Source organism: Sorghum bicolor, chromosome 5 (assembly GCF_000003195.3).
Source record: "Sorghum bicolor cultivar BTx623 chromosome 5, Sorghum_bicolor_NCBIv3, whole genome shotgun sequence".
Taxonomy (NCBI): Eukaryota; Viridiplantae; Streptophyta; class Magnoliopsida; order Poales; family Poaceae; genus Sorghum; species Sorghum bicolor.
In genome coordinates this window covers 59,821,283-59,842,750 of record NC_012874.2, presented here as the reverse complement: position 1 = coordinate 59,842,750, position 21,468 = coordinate 59,821,283, and the positions used below count along the sequence as shown (strand labels likewise).

Genomic DNA, 21,468 nt, shown 5'->3' with positions numbered 1-21,468 from the left:
ATGACGAGCGCATTCAATACCGACACCCCCACTCCATGCGCCGCTGCCGCTGCCGTGAAGCAGCTTGTCAAGGACGACAAAGAAGCAAAGCTCAAGGGTATCGGACTGCAGCTGGTGCAAGCCGCCAGCTCCACCATGCTAGCTAGGTCTGGCACTGGCAGCGGCCACGCGAGCGCATGCCGGTGCAGCAGCCGGCCAACATGAACGAGAGTGCATGTCGTGCGGGGGATGAGGCGCCGTGCGCGCGCGGGAAAAGGTCGGATAGCCAGCGACTCTCGTCGTCCAAATCTAGCGACCGAATTTTCAGGAATAACCAGCGACTAAATTTAGAGAAGGGTTTACACAATCTGTTGGAGTCAATCTTTTGTCAATAATAGCTATATTTGGCTTTACAAAACGTTTTAACCAATCTCTTGGAGATGCTCATTTACCATAACTTCTAAAGTTCATTTGGAAGATCGGTAGACCAAATGCAACCACCCCGGCTTCTCAATTTTTTTTTGCCATCCTTAGAGCATCTCCAAGAGACTAGCTAAAATTATATTCTAAATTATAAGATTTAGCCATTGTGTAAAATAAAAAACTCACTCAAAGCATAGAGTTCCACAACAGCCTTTGTATAGGATAGCTAGTGAGGACGACATGCTATATATGACAAGCGAAAGTTTAGGAATAGCAAACTTGCTATTTTAGCAAACCAGATAGCACATCTGTTGGAGTTTAACTTTTGCTTTAAAAATGTAAAAATAGCCTAGACAACATGGATAGCATATCTGTTGGAGTTGCTCTTAGTTCATTCCAAGTGCTCAATTTTTTGGAAGATGTATGTTTCGATGATGGCGCATACACTCACTCTATCATGTAATATAGTGTATTCTGGAACAGATTAAAAGAGATCACAAAAGACGCATGTGCCCTCACTTTATTTTTCCTAATAAGACGTTATCATCAACACAATTAGTGGTGATTGATTAATAAATGAAGAGTATTTAATGCAAAACTGATTTATGTCTTCTAAATGTCTTATATTTGAGAATAAATTTTGAATGCATGTCAGAATGCGCTATATTATAGGATGGAGGCATTCTATATTTTTTTATGTTTGCAGGTGCTAGGCCGGTCGATTAAACAATCTTACATCGGCTGGCTGAGGAATAAAAAAAACAAACATTTAGTAGGCCACCTGAGAAAAAAAAGGGAAAATAGCAGGCAAACAGCGAGAGTGACCCGGACGGCTTAACGCCATTGACGCCCTACAGCTATCTGATGCTGCATGGTTGATGCCTGCGTCGCACAGTGTCCTCCCTTGGCAAGTGGCAATCAATCAAGAACCAGTGGCCAGGATATGATCACACGACACTTGCTATCTTTAACTAAGCATTTGAATAACTACTAGCGGGCAAAATTCCAAAATTGTGGCCGCACATTTAAGCTGTTTGATTTGTAAATGAAAAAAATATAGTTGTGGACATTACGGCAAGACATGCAATTTGAACTAGTTTTGTTTCCATTTGCACTACCATCAAATAAAGGAACCAGCACGTTTGGTCCAATCACCAACTAGGAGTATATATATGTAGCCGATGCGAATACCCTGAGAGTATTTCCGCTCTAGTAACCACATTTTTTAAGGTAGTATTATCTGTTGTGAACTTAACCCTCCAGCTTTCTCATGAGTTGGGGGCACCATAAAATTGAATCCGAAATATATGGATTTGAACATACAGCTTCTATACTTCTATTCCTACTCCACTTGTCTTGCTTCCCGCCAAGAAAGAGCAGTTGCCAATAATTGGCCCCGTCTCCCTACTTAGGCCTTGTTTAGTTCGAAAATATTTTGCAAAATCGACACTGTAGCTCTTTCGTTTGTATTTGACAAATATTGTCTAATCATGGACTAACTAGGCTCAAAAAAATTGTCTCGTCAATTTCGACCAAACTGTGCAATTAGTTTTTATTTTTGTCTATATTTAATACTTCATGCATGTGTCTAAAGATTCGATGTGACGGGGAATCTGAAAAATTTTGTAAATTTTTTTGCAAACTAAACAAGGCCTTATATATACTAAATCAATGTAAGTCAGTATGTTGGATAACCAAATGGATACCAAATATAACTTTATGTACCTTCCGAATGATGTTTCCCTGCGGAGTTCTCTTCTGCAAAGGTTCATTCACCATAGCTTCTGAAGTTTATTTGGAAGTTTTTTTTTTAGATAATGCGTTTATCTGGAAGATGAATAGACAGAGGCAACCACCTGGCTTCTGATTTTTTTTGGCAATCCTACTTGAATCCAGGTACTCTTTTTTTTTGGAAGATGTACCTTTTGGATGATGGAGCACATAGTTCCGAACTAGGTCAGCCCATTCTCTTTTTTTTTTTGGAGGTGGTGCCAGGTCGGTCGATTAAACAATGTCACATCGGCTGCCTCTGAGGGGAAAAAAACCTGGTTGATTGGCCACCCGAGGACAAAAATAAAAGAAATAGAGGCTTATTTGTAGTTATTTCACTATTTTTAAGAGGACTTTTACCAAATGCTTTTGTAACTAGAGAAATTGGAGCCATGAAGGCTTTTCCATATCATATAGTGGTCACCAAATGGACCTATTTCCGACCTGCAAGCCAGGCATGATAGCTCCTTCGCTTTCCGCTGTTCTTGTCTGTTGTGTTTTCTCTTTTCCAATTTCAGCTCCATGGATAGAGTTAGCAGGCACTACCGGCGATGCTGGAGTATAAGGACCAGTTGTTGAAATGTGAATGTTGAACCTATAGAGTTTGAGTAAGCTACTCAAAGTCTCAAACTGAAGCTACAATTATGTAGTTATGGGTCTACGACTATGTACCACGGGCCAGGGTGCCATTTTGTTTCCAATCTGAATAATATTGTTCTTATGCTACTAACTAACACTGCTGCATGATCGGGCATTAGCACCGGTCGGGAAGGGCCTGTTGCCCCGGTTCCCGAGCCGGTGCTGCCCTTCCGGGACTAAAGGCCCACCCTTTAGTCCCGGTTCGGCCAACCGGTGCTAAAGGCCCCCCCTTTAACACCGGTTGGTAACACCAACCGGTGTTAAAGGGTCCTGCCAGGGCTGCCACGTTGCAGGTAAGGGTTTCTTTTTCTTTTTTTTAGTTCACTTCTTCGGTTCTGTTTATTGTTTATATATAATATATAATAATAGGTTTTTCAATACATGTTTTGCTGATACAATAATATATTTATATTACACGCATATTAAGCATATATAAATGAAAATTATAGGCTAAGCTTAATAGTTAAGCTTTGCCTATAATAAAATGAATAGACCACATCAAAAATTAAATAGATATGTAAAAAGCTTTATATATATATAGTTTTATATGTACAAAATTCGTAACACATATATACATAGAGTTTGTTCTCCCAATGTCTACAAACGATACAAATGATCATCGTTGTTTGGTATAAGAGTTTCGTTGCCGTTGAAGTGAAACTCGCCGTTTGGATTGATCACTTGGTCGCGGAGAAATCCTGCTATCGTCTCTTGGATAGCTTTGATTCGGTCTTGTTGTAGGACCTTTTCCCTCAGCCATTCCGTCTTTAATTTGAAATAAATAAAAAAAGGTATTAGTTATCTAAGTTATTCAATATAATTCAGGAGATAATGAAAAGAGACATGTAACGTACTCTGAGCGTCTCTGTGGGTGTTTGATTGACTTGTGCCATCATGAATTTGCACACGTAATATGCACATAGATTGTTCCCTCTTCTTGTCTTAAACACCACTGTACGATGTATATATATATAAAAATATTCATAACCACGACAATAAGAAGGCTAAAAGTTAGCGAAAGTTTGTTAGCTAGTAGAACTTACTTGTGGATGTATTATGTTAAGCGGCGCTTTACATCCACTGAGATGTTCACGGTCAATGAATCTTTCCCAAACCCTATACACAGCCATTGTGGATCGTGAACTAATAATTACAGAGTCATATTATGATATTTTTGTAGCTGAGATCGACATTACGTACCTTTGAATAATGTTTACCATTTGTTGATAATTTTCTTGTGGTTTTCTCATTGAGTCAAAGATTATCAATCGGTTCTTGGGAATTTCAATGACAATGAGTATCCAGTGAAATCTGTTTACACACACATATATAGGGTCAGTCCTATAATGTAAAATAAAATATGCATGCACTTAATAACTATATAACTCACTCGAAGTTGAAGGGGAAGAGTATTTTTTGTTTTTCTTTTTGGTTTACAAAGAACCTCATAAGATTGGTGCAGATTTCTGTCTCATAATCTGCTGTCCACACTGCCTGCGGAGCCTTGAAAACAATATAAGGGTCAACGAACCCAATACTATTGTCATTTCTCATTCTGAGCTCTCTCATTTGGTGCCTGCATATATACATACAAATCCTAAGTGTGTAAGGATTATATACATGTAATTAAAGAAGTTAGAAGTATAATAAAAAGGAAAAATACTTACAGACAAAAGCAGCTGACAAGAGATTTGTCAAGAGCGTCGAGGTGGCATAATTGGTGCAATTCTTCGAACTGCACGTATATGAGGTCATCTCCACGGAAGTAGTGATGTTGTCTAATACGAACAGAAATCCAATTCTCTCCCCTTTTAGACGCCTCAATGCACCATTTGTTTATTGCAAACATTTGTGTGCCGAGCTCGTGTAAACGCTTAGGGTCGAATAGACTCCTGCCCGGTTCATATCTTGCCCTCCATTGATCAACTACCTCGGCTTTTTCAAATGTATGACATCCAAGAATGGCGGTAATTTCTTCTATATTTAAACCGCTCTGTCCAAAGTAACTCTCAAGCGAGTCTAGCTCAGACAACGCTAAGGATTTCTTTGGCATCAAGTCTTCATTTGAGCCGTATTGATTTGGCACAATCAAAGGGGGCACCGGTTTTGATACTTCTCCGAGCTGTGGGACCCCCTTTCCTACTCTCTTCTTAGTAGGCTGTGAAGACTTGACCAGAGACCGCTCATAGTCTGAAAGTGCTGGCTTTTTCTGAGCTTCGCGTTGCTTCTTTTGATGGTCCGCCACCTTCTGCCTCAGTTCCGATGGCTTCACATAAAAGTACGGCTTTTCTGGGTTAAGCCGTTTTTTCCTTTCCTCCTTTATTTTATCAAAAAATTGTTGGACCTCAGCTTTAGATGTAGCAATTACCTCCTCTTCACTCTTTTCGTAAGGTAATTTTTCTGGCGTCTTAGCTCTCTTTGCTGAGGCAGCCTTCTTTGGAGGTGAGACCGATGACTTCGGTCCTTCTTGGACGGACCGCTTCTTACTACCTCGCTTTGGAGGCGAGGGGACCGACCGTGCACTCTTTGGAGAGGGCGGTGCAGGCGGAGGAGTTGGAGAACGCGGTGGAGGAGTTGGAGACCTCGGTGGAGGAGGTGGAGACCGTGGTGGAGGCGGTGGCGGGGTCGGTGTGGCCGCCGCAGGTGTTGGAGGAGATCCAGCATTGTCACCGCCCGCAGCACTATGATGCGCTGGGGAGAGAACTGGACTTAGGTTGGAGGAGTCCCTGCAAAGAAAACAATTACAAGTTTTGTGAGTAAACTTTTTTTAAATTTCAATACATAATAAATAATATAAGAAGTAAAATCACACACAAACCTATGCTGAGGAATAATTATGAAGCGCTTGCGCCAACAAATAAATGTCTTCTCAGCTTCACCTAAGGTCTTCTCTCCGTCTCCCCCTTCTATGTCTAGTGGCACATTGCCACAACCTTTCTCAACCCTATCAACCGAGACGCTAGCATATCCACCAGGTACTGGTCGATTATGGATTCTTGGAGTGCCCGTTCGGTCGATAGGGTTGACAACAGCGATAGCCACCTTTTTGGTGGCATTCCCATCTGGTACATGCAGCTCACAGGTAGTAAAAGCCTCTGTGACATCATCCACGGGGAAGTGTAGCTTCGTGTCATCCTGAATGGTTGGTACTTCCGTGGATGCGCAGCTGCTTTTCAACTGGCCTGGGGGGCTAACATTGACCTCGGGCTGTGATGTACCTTGCCCTTTCGTCATTTGACTAAGTGCTGCTTGCACTTGCCTTTGAATCTCTGCCTGCATCCATTCTTCACGAGCTTTCTCGCGCTCTTGTGACTGCAGAACAAAAGCTTCCAGGCGGCGGATCCGCTCTGCCTCCTCATCCTTCTTTCTCTGGCGGCTTCTGTAGGTATCTTGATCGGCTTGGAATGATTGCAGCCACGGAACTGCCCCACAGCCTCTCGTACGCCCACCGTGCTCAGGATTTTCAAGCGCATAGGTGAGTTCATCCTTCTCCCTGTTAGGCCTGAACTCACCAGACTGAACCGCCTCACGTGCACGGACTAGTCTCTCTGCTGCTCTTGAGATTTCTTGGCCCCAAACTAGCGCCCCGGTGTCTGGGTCCACGCTTCCCCCATGACCGTAGAACCAATGCTTGGAGCGCTCGCTCCAATTCTTTGCTATTGTCTCGGGTGTGACCCCCCTAGCAAGCATCTCCTGTTCCATTCGGTCCCACTTGGGAGCAGCACTCTTATAACCACCTGATCCCATATGATGGTGGTATGCCTTTTTACTGGCATTCTCTTTGTTTCTATTGGCTCGTTCCTCGCCCTCTTCTGATGTTTTGTACTGCACAAAGTCATCCCAGAAGGCCCTCAGCTTTACATATTGCTTGAGGTTGAAATCTGGAGTCTCGTTTTTCTTGACATATTTATTGTACAAAGACTTCTTCCAATTCTGGAAGAGTACTGCCATCTTCTTCATAGTCCAGTCATAAATTCGCACCTTCAACTCTTCATCGTTGGTGTCGAAGGTGAAAACGTCTGTGACGGCTTTCCAAACTAACTCCTTGTCACGATCAGAGACAAAACTGATCTCAGGAGCACCTCGCTTCTCTCTCCATTCACGACAACTGATCGGTATTTGATCTCTCACAAGATATCCACAGTGATTAACATATTTATTTGCATGCTCACCAAGTGGTCTGCCTGTAGCTATCTCAAACTCAGAGATTACATAGCGGCCCTCCAACGGCTTCTTTGGTCCTCGTGGAGGTACGCTTCTCCCCGTAGAGGTCGATCCAGAAGGCTACACGTACATATAGAAACAAAAATACTAAATTAATAACCAAGTAATAAGTCTAAAACCTAATGTAAGAGATGCATTATTTATATATGTTTACATTTACATACCTCGCCAGTATTTTCTTCTTGTTGCACGACAAGTTGTTGCTCAGGGGCATTGCCCTCTTGTTGCTCAGGGGCATTGCCCTCTTGTTGCTCAGTACGATTGCCTTGCATGATGTCGTGGTAATCAACGAAGTACTGACTACCGTCGTCGATTATATTTTGAATGGCAGCTTCCATATAATCAGGATCATCATGAGGATGGTCAGCCATTTCTATGTCTGCAACCATACATATATATATATTCTATATAAGATAAGAAATACACTAATACTACTACAAATGAAAGTGTTGGAGTGCTCTAAAAATAATACTAGGATCTTTTAAGCCAAGTAATACATTAATAAAAAAAAGTAGAATAATATATAGTACAAACAAAAATATATACAAAACCCTACTAGAATAAATTTAGTGGCTAAACACTACTAGAACATATATTAGAGACTTATATACTACTACTAGTACTACTACAAATTAAAGTGTTGGAGTGCTCTAAAAATAATACTAGAATCTTTTAAGCCAAGTAATACGCTAGAATAAAAACAATACTAGAATAATATAGTACAAACAATAATATTTACAAAACACTAGAAAATAAAATATGATACAAGAATAATATACAACAAATATATACTAAAAAAACTACTACAAATAATATATTAAAAAAATAATACATTCATACATACAAACTATATATATGTGTGTGTATATATGTACAAAAAATAATACATATATACAAAAAATAAAACATACATACATACTATATATATACTACAAATAATATATTAAAAAAATAATACATACATACATACATACAAACAATTATAATTCATACATACAAACTATATATATGTGTGTGTATATATATGTACAAAAAATAATATACATACATACAAAAAATAATACATATATACAAAAAATATTACATATATATATATACATAAAAATATATACAAAAAATAATACAACAAATCAAAACACCATATATACATAAAAATATATAAAAAAATAATACTACAAATCAAAACACCATATATACATATATATATATATGTATATGGTGTTTTGATTTGTAGTATTAATTTATGTATATATATGTAATATTTTTTGTATATATATTTCTGGTCTAGCTAGTCTATATAAATACATAATTAATCAATGGCGTTCTCGATCTATACTTAGCAAGGCCGGCCGGAGCTAGAGATCAGGGAAGATCGACGTGGCCTGGATGATGTGTGGCCCGCGCGCTCGATCTGGCCGTGGCCCGCGGCGGCGGCGTTGGAGGAGGGCCGCGGCGGCGCTGGTGGAGAGCCGCGGCGGCGCTGGTGGAGACGGTGGTCGCGGCGGCGAGGGAGTCGAGAACGAAACGACGGCGGCGAGAACGAAACGACCGCGGCGGCGCTGGAACGAAGACGAAGACGAAAGAACTGCCGGATCCAGGGAGCCGGCTGCTTATATAGGGGCGGACCCTTTAGCACCGGTTTCAGACACGGACCGGTGCTAAAGGGTCCAGCGCGCGCTAGGGCGGGCTCCTGAAATTTTCAGGACCCTTTAGCACCGGTTCCCACTATGGGCCGGTGCTAAAGGCCCATTTTTTTAGTTTAGGGTTTTTTAATTGTTTTATATATACAGTTTATATTATAAATTGTATAGTAAATTAAATATTTTGCATAATGTTTTTTAAACAGTGACATATATTGTAATTTGTTTTAATATACACATGAAAACTTTTAAACTTAAATATCTTATTGTATTTTTATAATTTGCAATGATTTTGTAAGAATTGTTTAGTATTTTGTTAATGCAAAAATATATTATTCCAATAAATTTACAAAAACTATATCCAATGAACTGGAAATTTATTTTCACATCATATTGACGTAAAACTTTTTATTTTTGTTATTTATTACTAGGAATGCTAGTTGGGTATAATTTTCATCAAATAAAAAATATAAAAATATATATCTTGATGAACACACCCTTTGACCGAACCCTAGATTGTCCCAAATGGAAAAGTCATGAATACAAAGTTTGCTACACTCATCAAGTTCTACATTTTGTCTAATGGTCAACTTTTCATTTGGAAAAGTTTGAACCACTGAATTTTGAATTTTCATAGAACTCATAGCCACGCAGCGGTTTCGGAACCCTAGATGGTCTCGAATGGAAAAGTCATGAATACCAATATTGTTCCACTCATCAAAATCTACATTTCATATACAGACCATTTTTGCATTTGACAAAGTTTTGGGAAGGTGTAGTTGAAAATCCACAATTGACACATATAGTTTCATATAGTTTGTGTGAGATTCAAGAATTGGTGGGTATTGTTAACTTAGACTTTCTCAAATGGAAAAGTTGTGTATATAAAAAGTTTAGATCTTGAAGATATCTAACAACTTGGTATTCAAAATATTTTCATTTGAAGTAATTTAGTTTGTCATTTGACCAAATTTGACCAAAACCCGTCTTGGATTTTATAGAAATGTAATTAGGATTGGCTCAAAATTATCCAAATGGAAAAATGGACAATATATAAAATATAGATCTTGATGATCTCTAACAACTTTGTATTCAAACTTTTTTCATTTCAAGTCATCAAATGGGTTATTTGACCAAGTTTGACCAAAGTCAAAGCATTGGTTTTTACAAACACACCCTTTGACCGAACCCTAGATTGTCCCAAATGGAAAAGTCATGAATACAAAGTTTGCTACACTCATCAAGTTCTACATTTTGTCTAATGGTCAACTTTTCATTTGGAAAAGTTTGGACCACTAAATTTTGAATTTTCATAGAACTCATAGCCACGCAGCGGTTTCGGAACCCTAGATGGTCTCGAATGGAAAAGTCATGAATACCAATATTGTTCCACTCATCAAAATCTACATTTCATATACAGACCATTTTTGCATTTGACAAAGTTTTGGGAAGGTGTAGTTGAAAATCCACAATTGACACATATAGTTTCATATAGTTTGTGTGAGAACTTAGAATTGGTGGGTATTGTTAACTTAGATTTTCTCAAATGGAAAAGTTGTGTATATAAAAAGTTTAGATCTTGAAGATATCTAACAACTTGGTATTCAAAATATTTTCATTTGAAGTAATTTAGTTTGTCATTTGACCAAGTTTGACCGAAACCCGTCTTGGATTTTATAGAAATGTAACTAGAATTGGCTCAAAATTATCCAAATGGAAAAATGGACAATATATAAAATATAGATTTTGATGATCTCTAACAACTTTGTATTCAAACTTTTTTCATTTCAAGTCATCAAATGGGCTATTTGACCAAGTTTGACCAAAGTCAAAGCATTGGTTTTTACAAACACACCCTTTGACCGAACCCTAGATTGTCTCAAATGGAACAGTCAAGCCGACACAACAGTGAACTTCTTCTTGACGTATGACCCTTGGTTATGATCCTGCCGTAACCATGGAGTATCCTCATTGTTTAACAGAATGCTTGGGTCTTTGTTGACTATGAAGGGCGGAATTCGATCATCCCTTTCGTAATCGCCTGACATGTCTGACTTGTCCTCAATTCCGACAATGTTTCTTTTCCCAGAAAGGACAATGTGGCGCTTTGGCTCATTGATGATTGAGTGGTCATCATTTTTTCCTCTCTTTGGTTTCGTAGACATATCTTTGACATAGAACACCTGACTCACGTCTGCAGCAAGGACGAATGGTTCGTCTTTGAACCCACTATTGTTAAGGTCCACGGTTGTCATCCCATACTCCTTGTCGACTGTTACCCCACCTCCGGTCATCTTCACCCATTGGCACCGGAACAAAGGAACTTTAAAATTAGCTGCATAGACTAGTTCCCATATGTCTTCTATGCGTCCATAATATGTTTGCCTGTTCCCATTTGGATCCGTGGCATCCACGCGTACACCACTATTTTGGTTGGTGCTCCTTTTATCTTGGCCAACTGTGTAAAATGTGTTACCATTTATCTCGTACCCTTTGTATGTGAGGACATGCCATGATGGTTGCCTGGCCAACAAATAAAGCTGCTCATCAATGTTTTCATCACCTTGACATTTTTTGCGCAACCAATCGCCAAAAGTTTCCATGTGCTGACGCATTATCCAAGCTTCATTCTTCCCGGGCCACTGGGACCGTAGGTAATCTTTGTGTACCTCAACATATGGTTCCACCAATGAGGAGTTCTGGAGAACTGTGTAGTGTGCTTTATTGAAGTAATCGTTTCCCGTACCAATATATGTTTTCTTCCCAAGTGTTCCCTTTCCGCTGAGTCTGCCCTCGTGTCGAGATTCAGGAATGCCAATTGGGTCAAGGTCTGGAATAAAGTCAACACAGAACTCTATGACCTCCTCTGTTCCGTAGCCCTTGGCAATGCTTCCTTCTGGCCGGGAACGACTATGGACATATTTCTTTAGGACACCCATGAATCTCTCGAAGGGGAACATGTTGTGTAGGAACACAGGACCGAGAATACGAATCTCTTTGACCAGATGAACTAGGAGGTGTGTCATGATATCGAAGAAGGATGGAGGGAACACCAACTCAAAGCTGACGAGACATTGAACGACATCATTCTGCAGAGTAGCTAGTTGCTCTGGATTGATTGCCTTCTGAGAAATTGCATTGAGGAATGCACATAGCTTTACGGTGGCTAGACGTACGTGTGGAGGTAGAATTCCTCTTAAAACGACCGGCAGCAATTGCGTCATTAGAACGTGACAGTCATGGGACTTCAAGTTCAGGAATTTCTTCTCTGGCACATTAATTATTCCCTTGATATTGGAGGAGAATCCAGATGGGACCTTGATGCTGCTAAGACATTCAAACATGCTTTCCTTCTCTTCTTTGCTCAGAGTGTAGCTAGCAGGGCTTAAGTAATGACGTCCATCATCTGTCTTTTCTGGATGCAGGTTGTCTCGTTCTTTCATGCGCTGCAAGTCTTGTCGTGCTTCAAGTGAATCCTTAGACTTCCCGTAGACACCCATGAATCCGAGCAAGTTCACACAAAGATTCTTTGTCAGGTGCATCACGTCGATCGCGTTGCGGACCTCTAGGACATTCCAGTAAGGTAGCTCCCAAAATATGCATTTCTTCTTCCACATGGGTACGTGTCCCTTAGCATCCTTGGGAATAGGTTCGCTGCCTCGTCCCTTTCCAAATACCACTTTTATATCCTTGACCATTTCGAGTACATCATCCCCGGTTCGATTGAGAGGTTTGGTCCGGTGGTCTGCCTTGCCTTTAAAATGCTTGCCTTTCTTTCGTACTGGGTGGTTCACAGGAAGAAACCGACGGTGGCCAAGGTACACGACCTTTCGACATTTTTTCAAAAATACACAGTCAAGGTCTTCATAACAATGTGTGCATGCATTATATCCCTTGTTTGACTGGCCTAAAAGATTACTCAGAGCTGGCCAATCATTGATTGTTACAAACAGCAATGCTCGTAGGTCAAAGTGCTCTTGTTTGTACTCATCCCACACGCGAACTCCTGGTTTGCTCCATAAAAGTTGAAGTTCCTCAACTAATGGCCTAAGGTAGACATCTATGTCATTGCCAGGTTGCTTCGGTCCTTGGATAAGCACCGGCATCATAATAAACTTCCGCTTCATGCATAGCCATGGAGGAAGGTTGTAGATACATAGAGTAACTGGCCAAGTGCTGTGACTACTGCTCTGCTCACCGAAAGGATTCATACCATCTGTACTTAAGGCGAACCGCAAGTTTCTAGCATCATTTGCAAAATCTGAGAATTCTCTGTCTATCGCTCTCCACTGGGATCCATCGGCAGGGTGTCTCAGCATATTGTCTATCTTACGGTCTTCTTTATGCCACCGCAACAACTTTGCATTGTCCTTATTTCTGAACAGACGTTTTAATCGTGGTATTATAGGAGCATACCACATAACCTTGGCTGGAATTTTCTTCCTATGACGTTCTTCACCCTCAACATCGCCAGGATCATCTCGTCTAATCTTATACCGTGATGCCTTACATACTGGACATGCATCCAAATTCTCGTATTCCTCCCCACGGTAGAGGATGCAGTCATTAGGACATGCGTGTATCTTCTGGATTTCTAATCCCAAAGGGCAGACAACCTGTTTTGCTTCATACGTAGTGGTGGGCAATTCGTTGCCTTTCGGAAGCATCTTTTTTATGATCTTCAATAACTGCCCAAATGCCTTGTCAGATGTACCATTCTTTGCCTTCCATTGCAGCAATTCTAGTGTGGTACCCAGCTTTTTTTGCCCCTCTTCAGCGGTGGGATATAGCGATTTCCTGTGGTCCTCTAGCATGCGCTCGAACTTGGCTTTCTCTTTATCACTTTCACATTCTCTTTGTGCATCACGGATGGCATCACCAAAAGCATCATCGCCCCGATCATCTTCTGCCGCCACCTCTTCTTCATTATCTCCCCCCATTGCAACATCATTGAAGCCACCGTACTGAGCAATAATATTGGCATGGTCCAATTCTTCTTCTTCTTCACCTTCATCCATTATAATCCCGCTTTCTCCATGTTTGGTCCAACAAATATAGTTTGGTACGAAACCAGACTTTAATAAGTGTGAATGAAGAGTTCTTGAGTTAGAATATTCCGTCAAATTCTTGCACACGGCACATGGACAGCACATGAAACCGTCCCTCTTATTTGACTCGGCCACACTTAAGAAATAGTGCACGCCATTAATGAACTCTTCGGAGCGCCGATCGGCATTATACATCCAATTACGTGTTACCATCTGCATTAAAGATAACATATATATTATGAAAACCATGCACACATATAGTTTCTCATCTTATTGCACAACATGTCTAAGATACATAGTTGATTAATTTAGAAAAGCTTGGCTACAACAAATACAATCGCAACTAGCATTAAAAAAATAAAACTAAAATGCACTTAAGCAACATAATTAGTTCGCGTCCGATCCCAACTATAATAGATAGATCATTCGCTTGATCAACTTCATTGAACTTCTTTCGTCGGCTCACTGCCTCACCACCTTCAGCCTCAACCACCTGTGCAAAAGATTTCTTAATGTGTTCAATGTATTCTTCCTCCCAGTACCAACCTGTACATCCGCCGGTACCGTCCCACTGAAATTAAAAGAGAGAATCAAAAGTTTAATTAATATCATTTAAAAAAATATGCACATATATAAGCAAATGTCTGGAAATAACTCACATTACGATCTGGACACTTGTAGAATATACGACCCTTGTTTACTCCCTCTTTCGACACTTTGTACTCCATCAAAATCTTCTGCCCACACTTGCCACAAGTAATGAGAGGGAGTTCCGGACGGTATCGCTTTTGAACCCGTTGAGAGACGGAAGACCCGGTCACGGTTGCCATCTACTATCCATACTCAATTTTAAAACAATTATAAATTCCACATTTACTAGTAAACATGTATGATACAATGGACATTATATGTAGTAATAAAAATAAATCAAGTGATATTAACAAACCAATTAATTTGAACTATCCTACTTTCTATGATCATAAAAATATACTATAATTCATTCTTGCAAAATATATTAAAACTAGGTCAACCATGAAATATGATATATATATATGGATACTAATTCATGTGAATGATTCAAAATAACAAAGTGGATTTGAGCTAAAATATGATGGGAACATCACAAGCCAAAAACAACATGAAAAAGATAAGAAAGGCTGAAGTTAGTCACCTCTAAGCGCGAAGAGACGATGACGGAGTCGAAGAAGATCAACGATGGGCGTTGGAGATGAAGAACAAATGAAGAACAAGCAAGAAGAAGCTCCAAGAACAACAATGGTGCTCTCGGTTTCAAATGGGCAGAGGGGAGGAGGGAGCCGGCCTATAAACCGGACCTTTAGCACCGGTTCAGAGCAACAACCGGTGCTAAAGGGTTACCTTTTAGCACCGGTTTGTAACACAAACCGGTGCTAAAGGGTTTGCCTCGGCCCGGGGCTCTGGCCGGTGCTAAAGGGACCCCTTTAGCACCGGTTTGTAATACGAACCGGTGCTAAAGGGTCTCTGCCCCGACAGCACCTGTCAGTAGCCGTTGGGCAGGACCCTTTAGCACCGGTTCGTGTTACGAACCGGTGTTAAAGGGGTCTTTAACCCCGGGCCGCAAAATGGCCGAGGTTTTTGGCCATTTTAGGCATCAACCAATGCCTCATTCTGTAGTAGTGTAATTGATATTCTACATAGCATGCTGCCCTAAAAATCATTTTCAGATCAACTTTATTTAGAAAATGGAAATTGTTCTGGCCTAGGAGCAGTTCATATAGTAAAGTGGCCGATTCTAAAATTGTTTTGTTGATCAATGGGCTTTGCTATAGTACTCACAAACAACTATGAGCCATTCATTTATTTTGATTGGATGGTTACAATCATCTATTATACCTCATATAGGAGGTAATATGTGGAATACATATTTTTTTTATTTTGTAAAATAAGACAATTAAGGGAAGTTTAGATATGAACAATCTTTTTCTTGATTTGATTGATGTGTGCTAACCTCAATGATTTGCATGTGCATGTGCATGTGCATGTCTAAGACCGTGATTATATTCAAATTAAATGCGTGTAAATTGAATTCAGATAGACTATTTACTCTATTTTAGTTTAATTTTTTTCGAGGTTGTATTTTGGCATGTTTTTATTAAGCTGGAGTTTAATTCAAATTTCAATACCGATATAGATAGTTTGAATTTATACTTACATTCTAATATCAACTTTGATTTTGAAGACAACAAATGCAATATCTATTTGCTTTATTGATTATTTAGTAGAACAAATTATAGTTGTGCAAGTAAGATTTAAATTATGAGTGTTAAAGATTTTGAAACATATTTTATAACGTGTCAAGCTGGCTAGTTCCATGAAATCATGCGCTGCTGCCAGTATTAGAGAAGAATCACTTGTTTTCGAGAAAGGAGGATTCCCTACCATGTTTACTCACGTCATTATGGGAAGTGAGAAGAGTTTTATTTGTTTTCCTAGATTTTTAATTTTTTAATTAATTCAAAAAATTCATAAAATCAACTGCTCAGATTTATTTAAAATATTACTTTCTTCTAAGTAAAAAGTGTACAACTGTCCTTAAGATAGTGTCGTAGAAAACAATCAGTAGCATCTGGCTCCAGCTCACTGTCACTCAGTCACGAGATCAGCATGTGTGTTCGCTTGAGTTTATCAGCTAAATAAGACAGAGTATTTTTCTCTCACAACAAATCAGTCAGCAATACCTTTTATCATGGCTTATCAGCCTACGGCTGCAGCAGTTTAAGGCACTGTCGCATAGATAGGAACTGTTAATATCCATCAAAGTTCAAAATGCAGCCTCGATAGGAACTATTCAGTTATTATTATTATTATTATTATTATTATTATTATTATTATTATTATTATTATTATTATTATTATTATTATTATTATTATTATTATTATTATTGTTGTTGTTGTTGTTGTTGTTGTTGTTGTTGTTGTTGTTGTTGTTGTTGTTGTTGTTGTTGTTGTTGTTGTTGTTGTTGTTGTTGTTGTTGTTGTTGTTGTTTCTCGGATGAGCATGCTAACTTCAAAAGATTAGAGTTATGTGGAGATTATTGTATGCGACTCAAATCCTACTTGCACTACAGGAAAACTGGGCTTTGCCGACTGCTAAAATCCTTTGCCACCTGCCAAAGGTAGGGCAGTCGGCAAAGATTTTCTTTGCCGACCGCTTTAAAAAGCAGTCGGCAAAGGATTCTTTGCCAACTGCCAAACAATCCTGGCAGGTGGCAAAGAAAGGCAGTCGGCAAAGACGTCCTTTGCCGACTGCCTGGCAGGTGGCAAAGAAAGGCAGTCGGCAAAGGTGGCTGCCTGGCAGGTGGCAAAGAAAAGCTGGTGGCAAAGGTGGCGGCCAGCTGACGGCCTCCATCTTCGTCCCCTTTGCCACCTGCCAAGCCGTTAGGCAGTCGATAAAGACAAAATTTTTTATTTTTGAAATTTGAATTTAGGTTTTAGACATTCGATGTCGTCACTTGCTCCAAACTTCCTCAAACTTTTTTCATAGCCTCCACATGCAATAAAAGTGAACCTTATAAACTTTCGTGATTTTGTGACCCTTTTTGCTATATTTTGTAAATAATTTTTTTAATTGTATTTTCCACCGCAGAATCCTACTTTGAACTGCAGGTGCATCAAATAATGGAACTTAGCCATTCGAAAAATGATATTCATGTTAGAGAGTCTATTTGAAGGTCGTTTCCCGAAACTCACCCAAAATTTTGATGTCTTTATCCACGGGACATGACCATCCACGTGTATTAGAGGTGATTTTTAATTATATAAAATTCAAACAAAGTCAGAAAATTACGAAACTTGACGAGGTGTCATGTTATCACATGTGGAAGCTATAAAAAAATTTGAGAAAGTTTGGAGCAAGTTGCAGTATCAGATGAACAAAACCCAGACATTTCCAATATGATCACGTGTGATCACATGAGCAAGTGTTTGGGTTTTATACATCTAACATCATAACTTGCTCTAATTTTTTTCAAATATTTATCATTGGCTCCTCATGTCATAACATGACACCTCAACAAGTTTCGTAGTTTTCTGATTTCGTTTAAGTTTTATATAATTAAAAGTCACTTCTACCACACTTGGATGATCATGTTCCGTGGACAAAGACTTCAAAATTTTGGGTTAGTTTTTGGACTAAAAATACATTATTCAACATGAATTTCATTTTTCAAATGGCTAAGTTTTACTATTTCATGCACCTATAGTTCATAGTAGGATTATGCAGCGGAAAAATCAATTTAAAGAAATTAATTAATGAAATATAGCAAAAAAAGTCAAAAAATCACAAAACTTTTTGAGGTTTAATGTTATCACATGTGGACCCTATAGAAAAAAATTGAGAAAGTTTGGAGTAAGTTGCAGTATCAGATGAACAAAATACAAACATTTCCAATATGATCACATATGATCATATGTTGAAGTGTTTGAGTTTTGTACATCTGACATCACAATTTGCTCTAAAAATTTTCAAATTTTTAGCATAGGCTCCCCATGTGATAACATGACACCTCAACAAGTTTCGTAATTTTCTGATTTCGATTGAGTTTTATATAATTAAAAATCACTTGTACCGCACTTGGATGATCATGTTCTGTGGACAAGGACTTCAAAATTTTGGGTCAGTTTTTGGATATGGTCTAAAAATACATTATTCGACATGAATATCATTTTTCGAGTGCCTAGGTTTCATTATTTTATGTACCTATAGTTCATAGTAGGATTATTGAGTGGAAAAATCAATTTAAAGAAATTAATTAATGAAATATAACAAAAAAAGTCATAAAATCACAAAACTTTTTGAGGTTTAATGTTATCACATGTAGACCATATAGAAAAAATTTGAGAAAGTTTGGAGCAAGTTGCAGTATCAGATGAAAAAAAACCAAACATTTCCAATATGATCATCACATGCGCAAGTGTTTGAGTTTTGTACATCTGACGTCACAACTTGCTCCAAATTTTTTCAAATATTTATCATAGGCTCCTCATGTGATAAAATGACACCTCAACAAGTTTCGTAATTTTTTGATTTTGTTTAAATTTTATATAATTAAAAATTACTTCTACCACACTTGGATGATCGTGTTCCCAGGATAAGGATTTCAAAATTTTGGATGAGTTTCTTGACACGGCCTCAAAATAAACTCTCCAATATGAATATCATTTTTCTAATTCCTAAGTTTGGTTATTTCATGCACCTGTAGTTCAAAGTTGGATTATGCGATGGACAATTCAATTAAATGAAATAAATTAACAAAATATACCCAAAAAGGTAAAAAAATCACGAAACTTTTTGAGGTGTCATTCTATCACATCTAGAGCCTATAATAATAATTTCAAAAAGTTTGGAGAAAAAAATTGAAGCAAGTTGAGGCTGCAAATAAATTAGAGAAAAAAGTTCTTTGCCGACTGCCCTAGATCCAGGCAGTCGGCAAAGGATATTCGTAGTTAAAATATTCCGAGCCTTTGCCGACTGCCTTGCCAAGTGGCAGTCGGCAAAGGACTTAAACCTAAAAGGCCCCATCCCACCGTGACTTGTAAAAAAACGAACCCGCAGGCCCATTTCTCCCTCCCCTGCCCACAGCGCCGCCGCCAGCCAACTCCCCTGCCTGGAGCGCCGCTGCCCTCTCCCCTGCCCGCAGCGCCGCCGCCCAGCTCCCCTACGCCGCGCCCCACCCCTCTCCCCTGCGCCACACTCCTCTCCCCCGCGCCCCGCCCCTGTCGCCTGCGCCACGCCCCGCCCCTCTCCCCTGCGCCACGCTCGCCTCCCGGCCGCGCCCTGTCCCGGCACCCGACCGCGCTCTGGCTCGCAGCCCTCCCCGCCCCTCGCAGCCCTCCCCGCCCTGGCTCGCCGCGGCGTGGCGACGCTCGCCGCCGCGGGGATCGACAGCGTCGTCTTCGTCCGCATCTTCGCCGCCTCCGGTGCTCGGCTTGAGCGCTGAGCGCCGCGTACAGTGGTGCGCGACTGGGCGCGGAGCTCGAAGGGCGAAGGGCGAAGGCGCAGGCGGGCTCGCGCCGCGTACACCCTCGTTGAGATCACGCAGTTCGAGTATTCGACCCCGAACCCGAACCACCGTTCGTCATCGATCTGTGCTAGGCCACCAGCACCGCCCCTACAAGGATACTCACGTCCCCATCAAGGTGAGGCCTTCCTCTCCTTCATTCCGATTTGTGTACAACCTAGGATAGTGTAATGTAGGAGACGAGCTATTGCTACCTACAGAAGTGCTAAAGATGAGAAATTGTTTTGTTTGATAGTCAATGTCATATATTTAGGCATAGTTGTGATTGGAGATGGTTTGTGTATTTCATTGCTAAGGTATTATCTTGCGTGGCTTGAAATACTTGGTAATTTTCATGGTCGTGTTATGTGTATTCTAAATACATGAGCTTGGTAATTTTCAGATCACTCCTAGCCACAAAAAAAAAAAGAATATGGTTCTGCAGTTTGCTACTCAATCGCAGTTTCTGTTATGATGGGAGCAAATCAAGGTGTCTACTAGCTAGTTGGTAGCTAGTTGTTGCGGGTGGGAAGCGGGTTTCTCTTCCAGTTCCACTGAGATTATGAATTCTTGTTAGCGTCGATCTGACGTGTATTTCATGGGATGTTTAGAGCAAAAACCTCACACAATTTTTTTTATCTCTCAGTTTCTGGTTAAGAGTTGAGCTTCAGGATGCATTGTTACGATTGAAAGTACCATAAAAATTTACTGTACGAGCTTATGTGAAAACAAACAAATAATTTGATAGCAATTTCAGTTGAACTTTCTGCCATTTGGTCCATTGAATTGATGACTTGTTTTTGGTCGCAGCTCCCACCTACTAGTGTACCAGTCATTGTAAAGAGACTACCGCAGGGAGCACGTTTGGATTTAGAAGCCACTGTTTTCCTTGTTTAGTTTGAGGTATAATAATCTGAACAGCTTTTGCTGCCTTAGTGGAGTGGTAGTGGAATGGTGTGAGCATATGCTAAATTTTAACAGCGACACTGCATTTTCACATGTGTTCTGTCCATAGAATCTCCAGTGATGGACCCTGAAATGTTGTGTTTTGTACGTATTAAAATGCAAGAATCCTAGCAAAACCAGTAAAGTTTGAATTAGCAGCTGTTTATACTGTAATAATAATAATAAAGTATGACAAGCTCTCTGAAAAAAGTTTATCTATCCATCTTGCATTTGAGCAGGTGTGGTAATTAATCCTTCTAATTGTTGGCCTTCGTGCCATTGTGATGTCGGCCTTCGTGCCACTATGGTTATTGGCCTTCGTACCGTTGTGGTTATCGGCCTTCGCGCCATTGTATTTTGCAGGTTTTGGAACCTCCCCGTTTAGGGGAGGTGCTGCCGAAATTTTGAGTGGTTACTAACCTTTTTTGTCCTTTTTGTAGGATCACCTGTGGGAGGTCCTTGGTGACTCCGATCGTGTTCGTGGGTGCTGTGGGTCTTCCTACATCGCGTCGACTCTCCATCGCCCTGCTACTCGCCTTTGTGTCGCTATCCTAGGTATAATTCACCTCTCATCCTTATAGTAGTTATAGATTACGCAGCCAAGTTAGGTGTCTCCCGTCCGAAAGGGATATATGGTCGTTGGTATGCTGATCAGTGCATATCTGCGACAGTATCTCTTTCGGATTGTCCACGTTTTTTGGATAGCCTGCGGATGCGTAGATGGGTTAGCTTCCATGTTCTGCTCTTGTTCGAGTCGGAGTT

General features: G+C 40.1%; 1 protein-coding gene across 1 annotated transcript; it reads left to right on the top strand.

The window, feature by feature from the left end:
• On the top strand, positions 1-19,701 carry LOC110435974 (vegetative cell wall protein gp1-like). The gene is made up of 2 exons (XM_021462099.1): positions 1-146; positions 19,317-19,701. The coding sequence occupies exons 1-2, from the start codon at positions 1-3 to the stop codon at positions 19,699-19,701; spliced, it is 531 nt and encodes a 176-aa protein (XP_021317774.1).

Bases quoted from the DNA above. Each gene is read 5' to 3' on its own strand.
- LOC110435974 (XM_021462099.1), top strand. From the start codon at position 1: ATGACGAGCGCATTCAATACCGACACCCCCACTCCATGCGCCGCTGCC. The intron at 147-19,316 runs GTCTGGCACTGG...ACGAACCCGCAG, and splicing joins AGCTCCACCATGCTAGCTAG to GCCCATTTCTCCCTCCCCTG.